At 36.8% G+C, this 17,299-nt stretch overlaps 1 protein-coding gene across 1 annotated transcript in view; it reads right to left on the bottom strand.

Moving 5' to 3' along the window:
• Nucleotides 1-774: 774 nt before the first annotated feature.
• The window catches only part of LOC114005599 (zinc finger protein OZF-like), a 30,486-nt gene continuing 13,961 nt past the window's right edge, over nucleotides 775-17,299 (bottom strand). Inside the window, exons 2-3 of the mRNA XM_027767246.1 lie at nucleotides 2,795-2,887; nucleotides 775-1,903 (exon numbers count right to left, since the gene is read on the bottom strand). Coding sequence (XP_027623047.1) covers nucleotides 864-1,903; nucleotides 2,795-2,887 — 1,133 coding nt within the window. The 3' untranslated portion in view covers nucleotides 775-863. The remainder of the gene's footprint in view (nucleotides 1,904-2,794; nucleotides 2,888-17,299) is intronic.

The following is a 17,299-nucleotide window of genomic DNA, read 5'->3' as shown; positions in this document are numbered from 1 at the left end:
ATTCTCTTTTTGTAGACAGATATCATCCCCAAATTTTCTGATGTAGTTAATTTTAACTACTGTGTCTGGCTGAATTTGAGAAAAAGCTCAATATTGTTACCTTCGGAGATCAATTCATATTTCTGAATATTTCAAGGAATTATAGCACAACTTACATTACTGAGGATTTTGACCCATTTGAGTTTACTGATGTATGGTAACCTTTTACTTCTAATAAAAAGATTTCTTCATTTTTAACATTCATTCAATTTCTGATCTGAGAGTTCTCTGATACACAGTAAGTTGTGGCTTCTTCAAGAAGGTTTTACCACAGTTCCCACACTTCCTTGTGAGTGCTCTAATGTAAAACATGAAATGATTACTCTGAAAACATTTTTCTACACCATTTCCATTTATAGAAGTTATTCCTGTGTTCTCTGATATACAGTAAGGACTGACTTACATTAGATGTAAAATTTTCTATTGGTACATTGACATTCACAGGCTTTTCCTTTTGTGAAGTCTTTGATGTACATTAAGGGCTGACTTATAAATGAAAGACTTTCTATTCTCCCTACATTCATGAAGTTTCTCTGCAGTGTGACTTTTCAGATGCTTATGAAATATAGTTTCTAGGAGAAAAAATTCCTATATTCTTCATCTTCATAAGGGTTAACTTCTATGGGAGTCCTGATGTACAATGAGCCCTGCCTTCCAGTAGTAAAATGTTGCCTACATTGTTTCTTTCCAGTGTGAGTACTCAGATGTACAGGAAGATGTGACTTTTGGGGAAAAGTTGTATTAATTCTTCACAATCATAGGGTTTCTCTTCTGTGTTGAGTTCTCTGATGTACAGTGAGGTGTGCCCTCTGGGAGAACTTTCTTCAACATTGCTCACATTCATAGGGTTTCTTTCCTGTATGAGTTCTTCTATGGACAGTGAGATGTGACTTCTGGGAGAACATTTTATTACATTGTTCACATTCATAGGATTTTTCTCCTGTGTGTGTTCTCCAATGCTTAGTGAGATATGACTTGCAGGAGAACATTTTCCCACATTGTTCACATTCATAGGGTTTCTCTCCTGTGTGAGTTTTCTTATGTACAGTGATGTACCCCTTGCTGGAGAATCTTTTCCCACACTGTTCACATTCAAAGGCTTTTACTCCTGTGTGAGTTCTCTGATGCTCAGTGAGGTGAGACTTCTGGGAGAACTTTCTTCCACATTGTTCACATTCATAGGGCTTCTTTCCTGTATGAGTTCTACTATGGGCAGTGAGATATGACTTCTGGGAGAACATTTTATTACACTGTTTACATTCATAGGATTTTTCTCCTGTGTGTGTTCTCCAATGCCTAGTGAGATATGACCTGCAAGAGAACATTTTTCTACATTGTTCACATTCATAAGGTTTTTCTGCTGTGTGTGTTCTCCAATGCTTAGTGAGATATGACTTGCGGGAGAACATTTTCCCACATTGTTCACATTCATAGGGCTTCTCTCCTGTGTGAGTTTTCCTATGTACAGTGATGTACCCCTTGCTGGAGAATCTTTTCCCACACTGTTCACATTCAAAGGCTTTTTCTCCTGTGTGAGTTCTCTGATGCTCAGTGAGCTGTGATTTCCGGGAAAACATTTTCCTACATTGTTCACATTCATAGGGTTTCTCTCCTGTGTGAATTTTCCAATGTCTACTCAAGATTGGCTTGGAACTGAAAAATTTTCCACATTCTCCACATTCATAGGATTTCTCTCCAGTGTGAGTTCTCTGATGTAGAGTGAAGTGTGGCTTCTTGTAGAACATATTCCCACATATTTTATTTTCATAGGATTTCTCTTCTATATGACTCCTCTGATGAACAGTGAGGTCTGAATTCTGGGAAAACGTTTTCTTACATTGTTTATACTCATAGGGCTTCTCTCCTGTATAAGTTTTCAAATGGTCAGTAAGGGGTGTGTTCAGACACGACAAATTCATATAATGTTTTATGTACAAATTTTTTCTCCAGTAAAAGTTGTCTGATATATAACAATAGTTGAAAGCTTTGGTTATTTATACACATCATAAGGTTTTACATCTCTGTAATTTCTCTGGTTACCATAATTTCTGACCTCTGGAAAAGGGATTTTTTATGTTTTTTATAGGGTATTTTCTTTGTGTTCATTCACTGATAAAAAGCAAGATTTTAATTCTGCAATAAGAATTTCAGTTACAAAAAGAATGAATTACTCTTACTCTTTTTAGGAATAGGCATCTTCTACTCTGAGTTTAAAATCTATTGTAAAAATGATTTTAAAAATATCTTTTCATATTCTCTACATTTATACTGTGCATCTCATGTGTGTATCTTCCATTGAATGAGACACTTAGACTTTTTGTAAAATGATTTCTTCCACACCTGAACTATATACTAGTCAATAAGAACTGTCTTACCACATGCTCCTATGTTTCTTCCATTTATAAGCAGTCTCTCCCGTATTGATCCTCTTTGGTTGGAAAAACACAACCATTTCCATAAATTATATTTGAGTATTTATTTTACACTGTTCCTGTATATTTCAAATATTGGTACTGATCTATAATAAGAAATATGGTTCTCTCTCCTTAATATGTTACTGTAGCAATTTACAGTAGTATTTTTGAAAGGTAAGTATTTTACAGTAGTATTTTTTCACACTGTTACCCCAGGAAAACATTTCTATATTTTTCTAACCTCACCAGTACTAACATTTTGTTTTCCCCTCTCAATAATATATATGCTCTTTAAAAGAAAATGCATTGCACTAGTTCCCGAAAACTAAGCACTGACTAACCTGGGAGGCTCAAGGTGGAAAATTCTTCTAATGTACATGGATCTCCTCCTTGTTCCAACTTGAAGATCACTGCAGGTTTGGCAATGGATTGTCCTGTTAATGAAAAGCAGTGTGTAATTTTGCCAAACTACTCATGTATGTTATCTGAAGAGTAACAACAGTTCAGGTTTATCAGCTGTACAATAAAGGGGCTGATTGAAGCATTTTGTTAAAGAGGAGTGCCACTGACATCAACTACAGAATGAAATCTCACTCCTAAATAGTATTAAACATTATGAAATTCTTGAACACTAACTATAAAAGGAGACAAAAATGGATTCATTTCTTTAAGTCTGGAAAAATACAGCAGTTTCTAAAATTATAGCTCCATGGACACCGTGTCTGGCAGAGCACGGTCAGCACAGCAGCAGGTTCTCCCCAGTGACCACGCAGCCAGGAGATGTTTTTCAAGCCCCCAGGTCTACGACTCATACTGTGCAGTATGGCCATGTGGGATCCAGCTCACCTAACCACCAAGCCACAGGCTGGGCCACTTTTTCTCTTAATTAGACCTACACTGCTATGGTAGCAGTGGCATTTTGTATTCTCACTAGCAACCTGACAGCGCGACAGTTAACAGTTGCACGTCCACACCAGCAGTATGTTTGTATATGCTTGTTCCTCTATATATTTCTGTACTCTTTGTAAAGGGAGAAAAAAATAAAGTATAAACATCCTATCTCTATGCTAACTTATATATATTGCAAAATTTATTAGTTTTTTTTTTTTTTTTCTGCTTAAAACTCATGGTGGACACAGACACACAGAAATTAGAGTTCAATAACAACTAAGAAAACAGCCAACTTAATGGTAGGGACATGTTATTTAATGTTATGTACTAGAATTTAAACGGGCCTCAGATATCTCCAAATGTTTTTGCTGCAAGTGATAAAAGCATAATAAATATTCTGCTATGTCAAGGTGTTTATTATCTTATACAAACACATGGGTATAAATACATATCAGCATTAATGAATTAGATTAAGTAAGTTAGACACAAGTTTATGGTAACCAGTCTAAAAAAAAATAGAGATTTTTTTCTTTTTCTTTTTTTAATGTATTATCAATTTGTGCTTCAACTCAATGATGTTATGAACATGTATGCAAATGTTCTTATGAAAATGTAACTATAGAGACTGTCCTTTCCTGGCAGCAGGCACAAGGTCCACCTACAGGCCTCTGTCCAGCAAGGAATATTGAGGGAGGGTCATCTCTGACCCCTGCCCCACTTACAGACTCCCCTGCCCAAGACCCCACCTCCAAGGTAGGTAGCTAGAATTTTTCTATGGCTTTTTTTCTTTGAGCCCCTCTATTCTCTTGTTAATTCCTAACTCTGCCTCTTTCCACATACTGTCCTTTCCTGGCAGCAGGCACAAGGTCCACCTTCAGGCCTCTGATGAAATTTAACATGCGGCACATGATTTTTTCTTTATTTCTCTCTGTTGTCTTTCATTTCGTCTCATATTATCCTCTCCTCTTCATTTTTTACCCTGCCAGAGGGACTAAACAGGTCTAGAATCAGATATCTGAAATTCCCTAGTAAGGTAAGTGTCTGTGGAATCCTCCCTTGTACTGATCCACCTGTGAGAATGGAGATACTGCTTTTTAGATACCTCAGTAGAGTTCCCCTCTTGAGAGCATATTGGTAAAAACAACAGAAGTGAGACTTCAGCAAACATCTATTCCCAATGAAAAGGAAACATTCTTACTCCTAGTGGGAGAAATATTCCCCCAAGAGGTTTTCAAAAGGGAATACATCTTCCAATGGCTAGAAGTAGAAAAAGAGCCTCAGGTCTGAATAAACAAGGAAATACGTGGCCAACAAAGGAAAACTTCCCTCTATGTCTTGTAAATATGCTGAATGTTACCAAAATGACAGAAAAAAATTTTTGAACATTTATGGTGACCAAATTCTGTGAGTTCTAACAGAAAAAGCTAACTAGAGGAAATCACAAAGTCCTTCCAGGATGTGAAAGAAGAAATGGATACTCTGAGAAAGAATCAAGTGGAGCTATTAGAGATAAAGTCTATAATACAGGAAATCAATAACTCTCTGGAAAGTATTAACAGCTGATTAGACCATGCTGAAGATTGAATCTCTGATGCACAAGATAAAAATTCTGACCTACAAAAAAACACCAAAAAGATTGAAAAAGTAACAACAACACCAAAAAAAAACACATGAGGATAATATACGAGAAATACTAGTCTCCATTAGATGCCCAAACATCAGAATAATTGGCATCCCAGAAGGTGAAGAAATAGCGGTATGGAAAATCTATTACATGAAATCCTGGAAGAAAATTTCCCAAGTATAGAGAGGCACAAAACCATTCAGACCCAAGAAATACAAAGGACCTCAAAAAGAATCAATCCCAGAAGATCATCCACAAAGCACATCTTAGCCAGGCTGTCTAAGACCACAGATAAAGACATGATACTAAAATTGGCAAGAGAGAAATGAGAAGTAACTTACAAAGGCCATCCCATCAGGCTAACACTGGACCTCTCATCGGAAAAAAAATGCAAGCAAGGAAAGAATCGGAAGACGTATTAAAAGTGTTAACAGAGAAACAATTTCAACCAAGACTATTATATCCTGCAAGATTATCCTTCATATGGGAAAAAAAAAATTAAAATCTTCTCAAACAAAACCAGAAAGAATTTGCCAATACCAGACCAGCTCTTCAAGAAACTCTGAAAAAGTACTGTTCCAGGAAAACTAAAGAATCAACAGCCAAAAACAAAAAAATAAGAGACAACTAAGACGATGTCCAACTTAAATGTCAGTACAGATCCTGTAACATCCATAATAACATTGAATGTTAATGGTTAAAATTTTCCAATCAAGAGACACAGATTGGCTGAATGGATAAAACAACAGAAACCATCTATCTGTTGTCTACGGGAAACCCAACTCATGGAGAAAGACATACATAGACTGAAAGTGAAGGCTTGGAAAAAGGTTTTCCATGCAATTGGGAACCAAAAAAGAGCTGGAGTTGCAATACTAATTTCTGACAAAATAGTCTTTAAAACAAAAACCGTTCAAAGAGACAAAGAAGGGCACTATATCGTAGTAAAAAGCTCTATAGACCAAGAAGATATAACTCTTATAAATATCTCTGCACCTAACACAGGAACACCCAAATATGTGAAGGAAAGACTGTTAGATCTGAAAGGGGAGATAGACTGCAATACACTAATTGTTGGAGATCTTAACACCGCATTATCCCCTCTGGACAGATCATCTAAACAAAAAAATAGGTAAAGAAATAAAGAATCTAAACGATACCATGAATCAATTGGAGTTAACAAACATCAACAGAACTTTCCACCCAAAAACCATGAGATATAGTTTTTTCTCACCCCAACATGGAACTTCCTCGAAGATTGACCACATCATAGGAAACAAGGCAAGCCTCTACAGATTCAGAGGCACAGAAACTATACTCAGCATATCCTCTGACCATGATGGAATTAAACTTGATTTTAATTTAAGAGAAATCCTCAAAAATACCTAAAAACATGGAAACTAAATACCCTGCTCCTGAATGACTCCACTCCTCCCAAAAAAAAAAAGACAGAAATAAAAAGTTTCATGAAAGCCAATGACAATGAGGACACGAGTTTCCATAATCTTTGGGACACTGCCAAAGCAGTCATAAGAGGGAAGTTCATAGCAATTTGTGCACATAAGAGGAAGAGGGAAAGAAGGACAATAGATCACCTAACATCATGCCTCAGAGAATTGGAAAAGGAACAGCAAAAAAAATCCAAAAAATTCCAGGAGAAAGGAAATAATAAAGATCCAAGCAGAAATAAATGAAATAGAAAATTAACGTACTATACAGAAAGTAAATGAAAGTAAAAGCTGGTTCTTTGAAAGGATAAACAAAATTGATACACCACTATTGAGATTTATTAAGAAGTAGAGAGAAAGGAACCAGGTGAATCAAATCTGCAATGAGGCTGGTAACATAACAACAGACATAGTAGAAATTCAAAACATCATTAGAGGATACTTTGAACATCTATATGCTAAAAAACAAGACAATCTGGATGAGATGGACAAATTCCTGGACAAATATAATCTACCAAGAATGAGCCAAGAGGATATAGAAAGTCTGAATAGGCCCATAACAAGCCAGGAGATTGAATCAGTAATAAATAATCTCCCAACAAAGAAAAGCCCTGGCCCCGATGGATTCACCTCTGAATTCTACAAAACTTTCAAAGAAGAGTTAACTCCCATTCTGCTCAAGTTATTTCTAAAGCCCCAAGAGGGTGAATCTCTCCCTAATTCATTCTATGAAGCCTCTATCACCCTCATCCTTAAAACAGATAAGGACAGGATAAGGAAAAATATATATATACCATTATCTCTGATGAACATAGATGCAAAGATTCTCAACAAGATATTAGGAAATAGTATTCAACAACTTATAAAAAAGATCATACACCATGATCAGGTAGACTTTATTCCAGGAATGCAAGGTTGGTTCAACATACGCAAAACCAAAATGTAATACATCATATCAACAGGAACAAAGATCAAAACCATATGGTCATATCAATTGATGAAGAAAAAGCATTCGATAAGATACAACATCCCTTCATGATCAAAACTCTCAGCAAAATCAGCATAGAAGGGCCATTTCTCAATACAATAAAAGCCATCTATGAAAAACGCATAGTGAACATCATCCTGAATGGAGAAAAGCTGAAAGCTTTCCCACGAAACACAGGAAACAAAACAAGGATGCCCACTTTCTCCACTCCATTTTAATATAGTACTGGAAGTCCTCGCTAAGGCAATCAGAAAAGAGGAAAAAATAAAGGGCATTTGAATGGGAAAAGAAGAGGTGAAACTTTCTCTGTTTGCAGATGACATGATTGAATACATAAAAGACTCAATGATCTCCATGGAAAAATTACTGGAAGTAATTCATGATTACAGTAAAGTTGCAGGATATAAAATCAATAAACAGAAATTGATAGAATTTCTATATACAAATACCAAGCAGACTGAGATAGAACTGAAAAAAGTTATTCCATTTACCATATCAACTAAAAGTATACGATATATAGGAATAAATCTAACCAAAGAATTTAAAGACCTCCACAAGGAAAACTATGAGAAGCTAAAAAAAAGAAATTGAAAATGACACAAAAAAATGGAAGGACATCTCATGTTCATGGATTGGAAGAATATAATCAAAATGGCAATTCTACCCAAATTAACCTACATATTTAATGCAATGCCAATCAAAGTACCAGACACATTCTTCACAGATCTAGAAAAGTCAATCATAAAATTTGTCTGGAATCATAAAAAAACCTGTATTACCAAAGCAATTTTATAGAAGAAGAGTGGAGTGGGCGGCATCTCACTCCCTGACCCAAAAATATACTTCAAATCTGTGGTAATCAAAACAGCATGGTACTGGCACAGAAACAGACACGTGGACCAATGGAACAGAATAAAGTTCCCAGAAATAAATGCACAAACATACAGTCAATTGATTTTTGACAAGGAGTACCAGTCAATCCAGTGGGAAAAGGAAAGCCTCTTCAGCAAGTGGTGCTGGAAAAACTGGATTTCCACTTGCAGAAAGATGAATCTGAACCCCTACCTCTCACCTTTGACAAAAATCAAGACAAGGTGGATCAAGGATCTAAATGTAAGGCCTCGAACTATAAAGCTGCTCCTGGAAAACATTGGGGAAACTCTGGGAGACATTGGGGTAGGGATGAATATGGAAGATTTACTGCTGAGGCAAGCCATGCTATGAAGAAGAGACATTGTATGTCTTCACTTGGCATATACCGAATGTCTGCACTCTATGACTGAAGCTGATTGACTAACGGATGAACAAACACAAGAGATGGGTGTGAATGCCAGATGAGGTGTATGTGGAGGTGCATCAGATAAGGGACTGATAACCAGAATACACAAGGAACTAAAGAAGCTGTTTGGAAAAAAGATGATCAACCCTATTAAAAGATGGAAGGAGTTGAAAAAAAATCTCTAAAGATGACATATGAACAGCCAAAAGGCATATGAAAAAATGTGCAACATCCCTCATCATAAGGAAAACGCAGATCAAAACAACAATGAAGTACTACCTAACCCCAGTCAGAATGTCTAAGATTAAAAATAAATAAATAAATAATAATAAGTGCTGGTGGGGGTGCAGTGAAAGGGGAACTCTTTTACACTACTGGTGGGAATGTAAATTGGTCCAGCCACTGTGGAGAATAATTTGGAGATTCCTCAAAAATCTACAAATAGATCTACCATATGATCAACGTATCCCGCTCCTCAGTATATACCCAAAGGACAGAAGAATTCTTCATTGGAAAAGTGCTTGCACATTGACGTTTATTGTGGCACTATTCATGATTGCTAAGACATGGAACCAACCCAAATGCCCCCGTACGAATGAATAGATTGAAAAACTATGGCACATATACTCTATTGAATACTACTCAGCCATAGAAACCAACAAAACCCTGGCTTTTGACAGAAAGTGGAAGGAAATGGAAGATTTACTGCTGAGTGAGGCAAGCCAGGATACGAAGGAGAGACATTGTATGTCCCCACTTAACATATACTGAATGTCTGCACTCTAAGACCGAAACTGATTGACTAACATTTGTATAAACACAAGAGATGGGTGTAAATGTCAGATGAGGTGTGTGTGGAGGAGTGGGGCCTAATAAAGGAGATTTGGAGAAGGGATACAGAGGTAGAGCATTGATAGGATGGAGAGGTATGGTGTTATCAGTTCAAGATATTTTGATCAATGGGACTGGGGAGAAATGTTCACATATTGAAATGCTCACATTGTAGGCTAAATAATGTGATTGAATGTATTTACAAAAATAAATAAATAAATTTAAAAAATGTAACTATAGCAGTCTTCCTGTGAAAGCACAAAGAATATTTCTAATATTAATGGAAGTAGAAACAGTATATCTAGGTAAGTATTCCTGGTCTGTGATGAAAGACAAGGGCAGTAAATGTGTTCAAGGAACTGATTACAAAGTGATTTTGTATTTAAATACTTAACCTAATTCCAATAAAATACTTTATGTTCATACTTTTAATTGCTTATAAGTTGAAATATATTGACAAGCATCTTTATACTACAGTTGTGCATTCAAAAATATTGATAGAGTCCAAATAAATATGAATATCACTTTAACATTTGCTTAAACACAGAGTATAAATAATATAAAGCCAAAAGAAGTGATACATTATATAACCAGATTTGCAGTCTAATTGCCATCCACAGACTGCAGACTAAGGATACTACTCTGAAAGATATAATAGAGTTAAAAACAAGATATAATAGGGTTAAAACCAAGTTGTAACATGACCATCTTTATCAGACTATAGAGAAATAAGAATATTAAATAGGGAACTCATCTCCCCACCTCCCCCAAAAAAAAGAGAGCAGAAAAAATTGGTACTAACGTTTTTGACACTGAATCAAAAGAGAAATTTAACTAAATGCTTCTGTTTAAGCAGGTATATACATATGAGAGCTAAAAGTTAAAATTTGGAAAAAACTGAGCAGTAATGAGATGAATCTTGTGCACATCATCTTTGAAGTTTCAGTAGCCAAATATTTAGGAAGCAGCAGAAATTCAAGTGATAGCAGGACCAGCTGTTAGCGTAATGGCTATGTCACTGACTCCTACGTAGTTGACCGCAGTTCGACTCCCAGACCCGATTGCTTAAACTCATGCCAGGAACATGTGCATGCGTGCCCAAGATCCCAAGAGGAGAATGGAGGAGAAGAGACTGTGGTGTGACCATCCTTCCTGGGGAGTAATTTCTCACTTTCTGTCTATCTCTCTCTGTTTTTCTCAAGAGTACACACACCCTATACCAAAAACCTCTCCAAGAAAAACAAAAAGGAAAAGAAAAGAAAATTTAAGTGGTAGCTGAAGCTATTCTAATCAAAGAAAGTGGACCTGGGGTCAACTGGTAGGTTTAAGATAATTCAAGATTGGAAAAAATGTACAAAAATCTCAACTGGATCAATGAGAAATGTATTCCTGTTGGAACATTCACATTACAAGCTATGTGACATCTGTGATTCAATGTATAAAAGAAATTAAAATAAAATAACAAAATAATATTTACTGATAGAGAAAGAGAATCAGATCATTTAAAACAAGAAAAAGTTTGTTAAATAATTTTTAAAGGGTTCACGTGTTTCTGGGGGATGCAGATGGAAAGCAAAAAATCATTCCCAAAGAGGAATGTTCATGGCACAATTCATGTTCCTCCATTTCTCCCTTCTTTAAGGATTTAGGTTGTACATGTACATGTGCCTACTGTGATTCTCAAGATACTGGGTTCAGGAATCAAACCATGCAATTGACATGTGGGATCCTGATGCCTTAACATTCATTCCATAGGCTGGTCTAAATTTTTAACATTCTAGATATTTTTAAAAATGATTTAGTGCTAATATATTTTATAATATTCACAGCTCTATCAAAAAAAAATCTGTGTTCCATCCACACAGGGTATATTTTAAAATATTGATTTATATTAGATGCCTTCAATAAAAGATTTAGGATGTTCTTTAACATAATACGTATATATCTTGGTGTGAATGGCAGTATCACAGTTAAGAGAGAAACATTAAAGGATAAAAATGTTCTACCACAATAACTAACAATATATATAAGGTACTAGTCAACTGAAATTAAAGAGAGACATTTAAAAAATATGACAGCAGGGGAGCTGGCAGGCAGGTTAAGGTGCTGGAATATTACGAATCTGACCATAGTTTAAGTTCTGGAACAGGATCTGGTGGTTTGCTTTCTGGAACCCTTCTCCCAATACTCAGTGAGTGTGTGTGCCATATAGCCAGTTAAATACTCCTAATAACTAAAATTAAATAATTGATACATATCTGAGAGAGAGAGAGAGAGAAAGAGAGAAACTACATAAGCTTGTGCATGTAAGTTAAGGCAGCTGGGTCCCAAATGTCTGATTGTGCAGTTTTAGTCCCAGACTTGGAGGCTTAAAAATCACACCAAGTTCATGTGCATACATACCAAAAATCCTAAAAGGAAAATGGAGAAGAAGGAATTGCAGTATAACCATTCCTTCTAGGGGATGGTTTTTCACTTTTCTTCTCTCTCCTTCTGGTGAGGATGCACATATCCTATTGTAAAAACTATTTTAGAAAAAGTATAAAAAGGGTCAGAGGCCACATTGTATTAAAAAGATTCATTCACCAAGAAGATATAAAAATCATAAAACTTTATGCATTCAACATGAGAAAGGAAGACTGCTAGATATGGACAGAAAGACTGATCATGATGTGCTAATTCATGTGGACTTCAATACTGTACTGTCACCCCTGGACAGATCATTTAGCCATAAAAAGAAAAAAAAAAGACACAGAACATATATGATAAAATAAACCAAATAAACTAACCAATATTTACAGAAGATTTTGCCAAAAACATCAAAATACACATTTTTCTCAGCCACACATTGAATATTTCTGAAGACTGACCCTATAACAGAGCACAAAACAAGTCTTTAAAACTAAAAAGAAAACAGAAATATATAGAGCAACTTTTTTGTTACTACATATGATGAAATTAAACTCCAACAAAAAGTGCTTTCAAAAATTTACAAATACTGGGAACCAGCAGTTGGCGTAATGGCTATGTCGCTGGACTCCCACGTAGTTGACCACAGTTCACGTCCCGGACCCGTTGGCTTAAACTCATGCCGGGTGCGTGTGTGTGCATACCCAAGATCCCAAGAGGAGAATGGAGGAGAAGGGATTGCGGTGTGACCATCCCCCCTGGGGGATGATTTCTCGCTTTCTGTCTCTATGTGTCTCTCTGTCTATCTGGCAAGCGCACACACCCTATAGTGAAAACCTCTCAAAAAAAAAAAAATTACAAATACATGAAAGTTACATAACTTACCCCGAGTAGATTCAAAATTACTGAATAAATTAAGAGTACAAAAGAAAATTTCTTGAAACAAGTAATAATTTAATTGCAACTCTCCGGGTGCTTTTAAACACATCAAAAGCACTCCTAAGAGACAAGTCTATAGCAATTAGCACTCACACACACACGTTTAAAAAAAGATGATAAATAACCTAATGATTTATCTCAGCAAACTGAAAAAGAGGGAACAAGAGATCACAAAAGTATTAAAAGAGAAGATACAAAATAATAAAAATTAGAACAGGCGTAAGTAAAACAGTGAATAAAGAACAACTGAGGGTCAGCCAATGGCAGTTAAGGCAGCAGGATCCTACATGACTGACTGTATTATTTGAGTCCTGGAACTGGCATCACTGGGTGCATGTGTGCATGCCCCAAATCACAAGGGAAAAATAAAGAAGGGACTGAAATATGGTCACCACCCAGGAGGGGTGATTTTTCACTTTCCACCCCACCCCATCTCTTTCCAGAAAGTGCACAAACCCTATAGCAAAGACTGAAAAAATATTTAACAAAAAGCTGCAGTTATGATTCCATAAACCCAACAAACTATTTAGTAGAAAAGCAAAAAAAAAAAAAAAAAAAAACCACCAGGAAAATAAAGTGTGAAAAATATGGTATTACCATGGACAGCACAGAAATACACAGATAATTATAGGTGCTTTGAGTGACTATACACCAACAAATTTAAAAACCTTGAGGAAATGAAATAATCTCAGGACATATTAAAATAAACCTGGATCAGAACAAGCAGATAGCATATATTTATGTCACAGGACCCTCACATGCCTGATTGTAGTTAAAGTCCTTGAAACTCACAATGGAGGTGTGTGCATGTGTGTCCAGAATCCCATCAATAAAGGAGAAGGGGTTGTGGCATGGTCATTACCTCTGAGCAGTAATTTATCACTTTCTATCTCTGTTTCTCCAGCATGCACACGCACTGTAAAGGAAAAATGTATAATACATATCTGGATCATACAATCAAATGGAAAGCCTAAATATACCAACAAAAAGCAATGGAATTCAGTAATAGTCTCCCAACAAACAAAAGCCCAGGTCCTGATGGTTTTATTTCTAAATTCTACAAAAGTTTTTCTCTTTCTCAGTCTTTTTTATTTCTTCCTTTTACTTATTTATTTATTTATATTTTTGACTGTATAGTGTGTGTGCTTGTGCAACATGGGGATGAGGGACAGAAAAAGAGAGAAGGGGAGAAAGTGAGAAATTATTCTTCCCTTCTGCTTCATTTTCCTCTCAGGAGTTTGGACATGCATACACTCATCACCAGTTTGTCTCTAAGGCCACTGGGTCCAGGACTCAAACTGCCAGGTTGGCCATACAGTGACCTTAACCACCACGCCACCTGACTGGACTGTCACAAAACTTTTAAAGAAGAATTAACACCAATTCTTATCAAACTATTCATAAATGTCCAATGGGAAGGAAACCTCCAAAATTTATTTTTTGAAGCCACTGTCACCTTGATACCAAAAGCAAAGACATGGCAAATTATAAACTACAAACCAATAGCCCTGATAAATACAGGTGCAAAAATCATCAGTAAAACACTTGCAAATGAAATCCAACAGCACATAAAGAGGTTTAATGTCTAATTAAAATTTAACAAAATAGAAATTATTTATAAAATACCTCAGATACAGCATTGAAACCAGAATATACAGAGAACTAAAGCAGCTCACTCACAAAAATACTAATGATACAACTTTACGATGGGCAGCTGGTCTGACCAGACAACTCTTGAAGACATCTGATTGGACACAAAGCATATGAAGAAATATTAAAAATATCACATATAATAAGGAAAATGCAAATCCAAAGCACACTGAAGTATACATAACTTCAGTCAGAATGGCTATGATATAAGATACACAAGTAATGGGGAGTTTGTGATTAAAAGGGAGCCCTCCAAACAACCATCAATCCAATTAAAAGATAGAAAAATGAGCTGAACAGACAATTGTCCAAGGAAGATACATGAATAGCCAAAATGTAAATGAAAATGTGCTCAAAATTTAACTTAAAATCAAAACCACAATGAGATACCACTTAAACTCAGTTAGAATGGCTAAAATTTTTAAAATACATAAATAATGATAAGTGTTGATGAGGCAGTGGAGAAAAGGGAACTCGCCTACATTGTTGGTGGGAATGTAAATTAGCACAACTGCTATGGAGTACAGTACAGAGCAACTTTGGTGAAGGTGTTAACTCAAAAGAAACCCAAGATATTAGAGAGACATTTCTACATTCATGTTTTGCAGGAACCACAGTACTTAAGACAAGTAATCAACCTAAGTGTTGTATAACTAAGAACCAACCACATTAAAACAATGTGGTAGGAGGGCAGAAGGAAGTAGGGAGACACAGGAGGTGCAGCTGAGGATCCTGCATACTTTCAAAATTACCATCCATCCCACTAAAACACCTGCAGTTTCCCCTACCTTTGAACTTATCGATCTTTAAAACTATCTTGATCATTATGTAAGACAGAATATCCAGCACATCAAGGACCCAACCTTATGACATGTGGCTAGAATAAGTGAAGCATGGGAACTGATGATGCTGCCCAACACAGCTCTATTGGTACACCGGAAATCTAGAATGAAATAGCTTCAAAGAGAACCTGTGATTCAAAAGAAAAAGCTAGAGGGACCAGCAGTTAGCGTAATGGCTATGTCATTGGACTCCCACATAGTCAACCATGGTTTCACGTCCTGGACCCAGTGGCTTAAAACTCACGCCGGGCGCGTGTGCATGTGTGCCCAAGATCCCGAAAGGAGAATGGAGGAGAAGGGATTGTGGCATGACCATCCCCCCTGGGGGGCGATTTCTCACTTTCTGTCTCTATGTCTCTCTCTGTTTGTCTGGCAAGCACATGCGCCTTATAACGAAAACCTTTCAAAAAAAAAAGAAAAAAAACCTCACGCCAGGCTTGTGTGTGTATGCACATGATCCCAAGAGGAAAACGGAGGAGAAGGGATTGTGGCATGGCCACCCGCCTGGGGGGTGATTTCTCGCTTTCTGGCTCTCTGTCTCTCTCTGTCTGACTGGCGAGCGCACACGCCCTATAGCAAAAACCTCTTAAAAAAGAAAAAAAGAAATCATGTGACCACCTGTTCTCCCCAGAAGTGGTTGGGTTTCTAGGCAACAGCAGAGGTTACCCACATCAATGATTGGTTCATGCTGTTCTACCTAATTTGCATTTCAGGCTACCAACTGGTGCCCACCAGCTGTATATAACTCGCCATTTCTCCTCAATAAATGGAAGAAGAAGATGGAAGACTTGATCAGCACCTCGTATTGTGTGTGCATGTGTTTGTCACGTCTCTCACTCCCTCCCCCAGGGAACCTGTTTAACTGTCCCACGGGTCAGGACACGTGGCACCTGAACACGAACTTGGGTACAAGGGATTCAGTGAAGAGCTCCCGAGGAAGGCTCCAGTGCAGAGCAAGCAAGAAAAGCTGGCAGAAAACAAAAGAGGACAGCATAGACTCGTTCAGAAGGGGACAAGCATAGACTCATCCAGAAGGGGACGGCAGAGAATCGTACCAAGAAAGGCTGACAAAAAACGTAGAAGGACGAAGAGAAGACGTCCTGGTAAGTATTTACTTATATTTTATTTTAAGTATGGGTAATAATGGGACAAAAGCTTAGTCAGCACGAAATATCTATTCAGAGCTTAATAGAAGCCCTTACCGTTATGATCGCTAAGGGAGAGCAGATCATGCAAAATGACCAACCCCAGGAGGAGGCTATAGCCACCTCAGATCTAACCAAGGATTCTAAAATTGAAAAAGAACAGGGAGAGGATCTTATTTCCCTAGATAGTGAGGAAGAAGTTAAAAGTCCTGAAAGTAAGACAAAACCCTAAAAATCTAAAAAAGAAAAAACAACCTTAAGGCTCTACAAGAGCCAACGAAAAATGAGTCATCAACTAGTTCAGAGGAGGAAATTTTAGAGCCCGAGGCTGATAAATATAATAACTCAAAATGGCTGCCAGAAAAAGAAACTTTAGAAACAAAGAATGCCACGTGCAATAACCCAAAATGGCCATCTGAACAAAAAACTTTAGAAACAAAGGCAGTCAAATACAATGATTCAAAATGGCCACCTTTCAAAAAACGACTGCCATCTTACAACCCAGTTGCATCTGCATCAGCTTTGACCCTAGGAAAGAGATTTTGAGTAAAATTAAACAATTTGAAAAACAAATTCAATTAGAAAAGAAACATCAAGACTTAATATCACAATTGGAAAAACTGAGAGTGGATAAATCTAAAAGTACAGATTCCTAACAGAATCGCTATCAGCCCACTTTTACCCCTGGCACAAAAATTAAAACAGTTCAGATACCACAACCAACAATGAACTTTGAGGAAGGGGAAGCCTTCCCAGTAACAGAAACCATAGATCCACAAGGACAAGCATGGCGCCACCTA

Source organism: Tupaia chinensis, unplaced genomic scaffold, assembly GCF_000334495.1.
Source record: "Tupaia chinensis unplaced genomic scaffold, TupChi_1.0 Scaffold144069_1, whole genome shotgun sequence".
NCBI lineage: Eukaryota > Metazoa > Chordata > Mammalia > Scandentia > Tupaiidae > Tupaia > Tupaia belangeri.
This window is presented reverse-complemented; position numbering and strand designations above follow the sequence as displayed.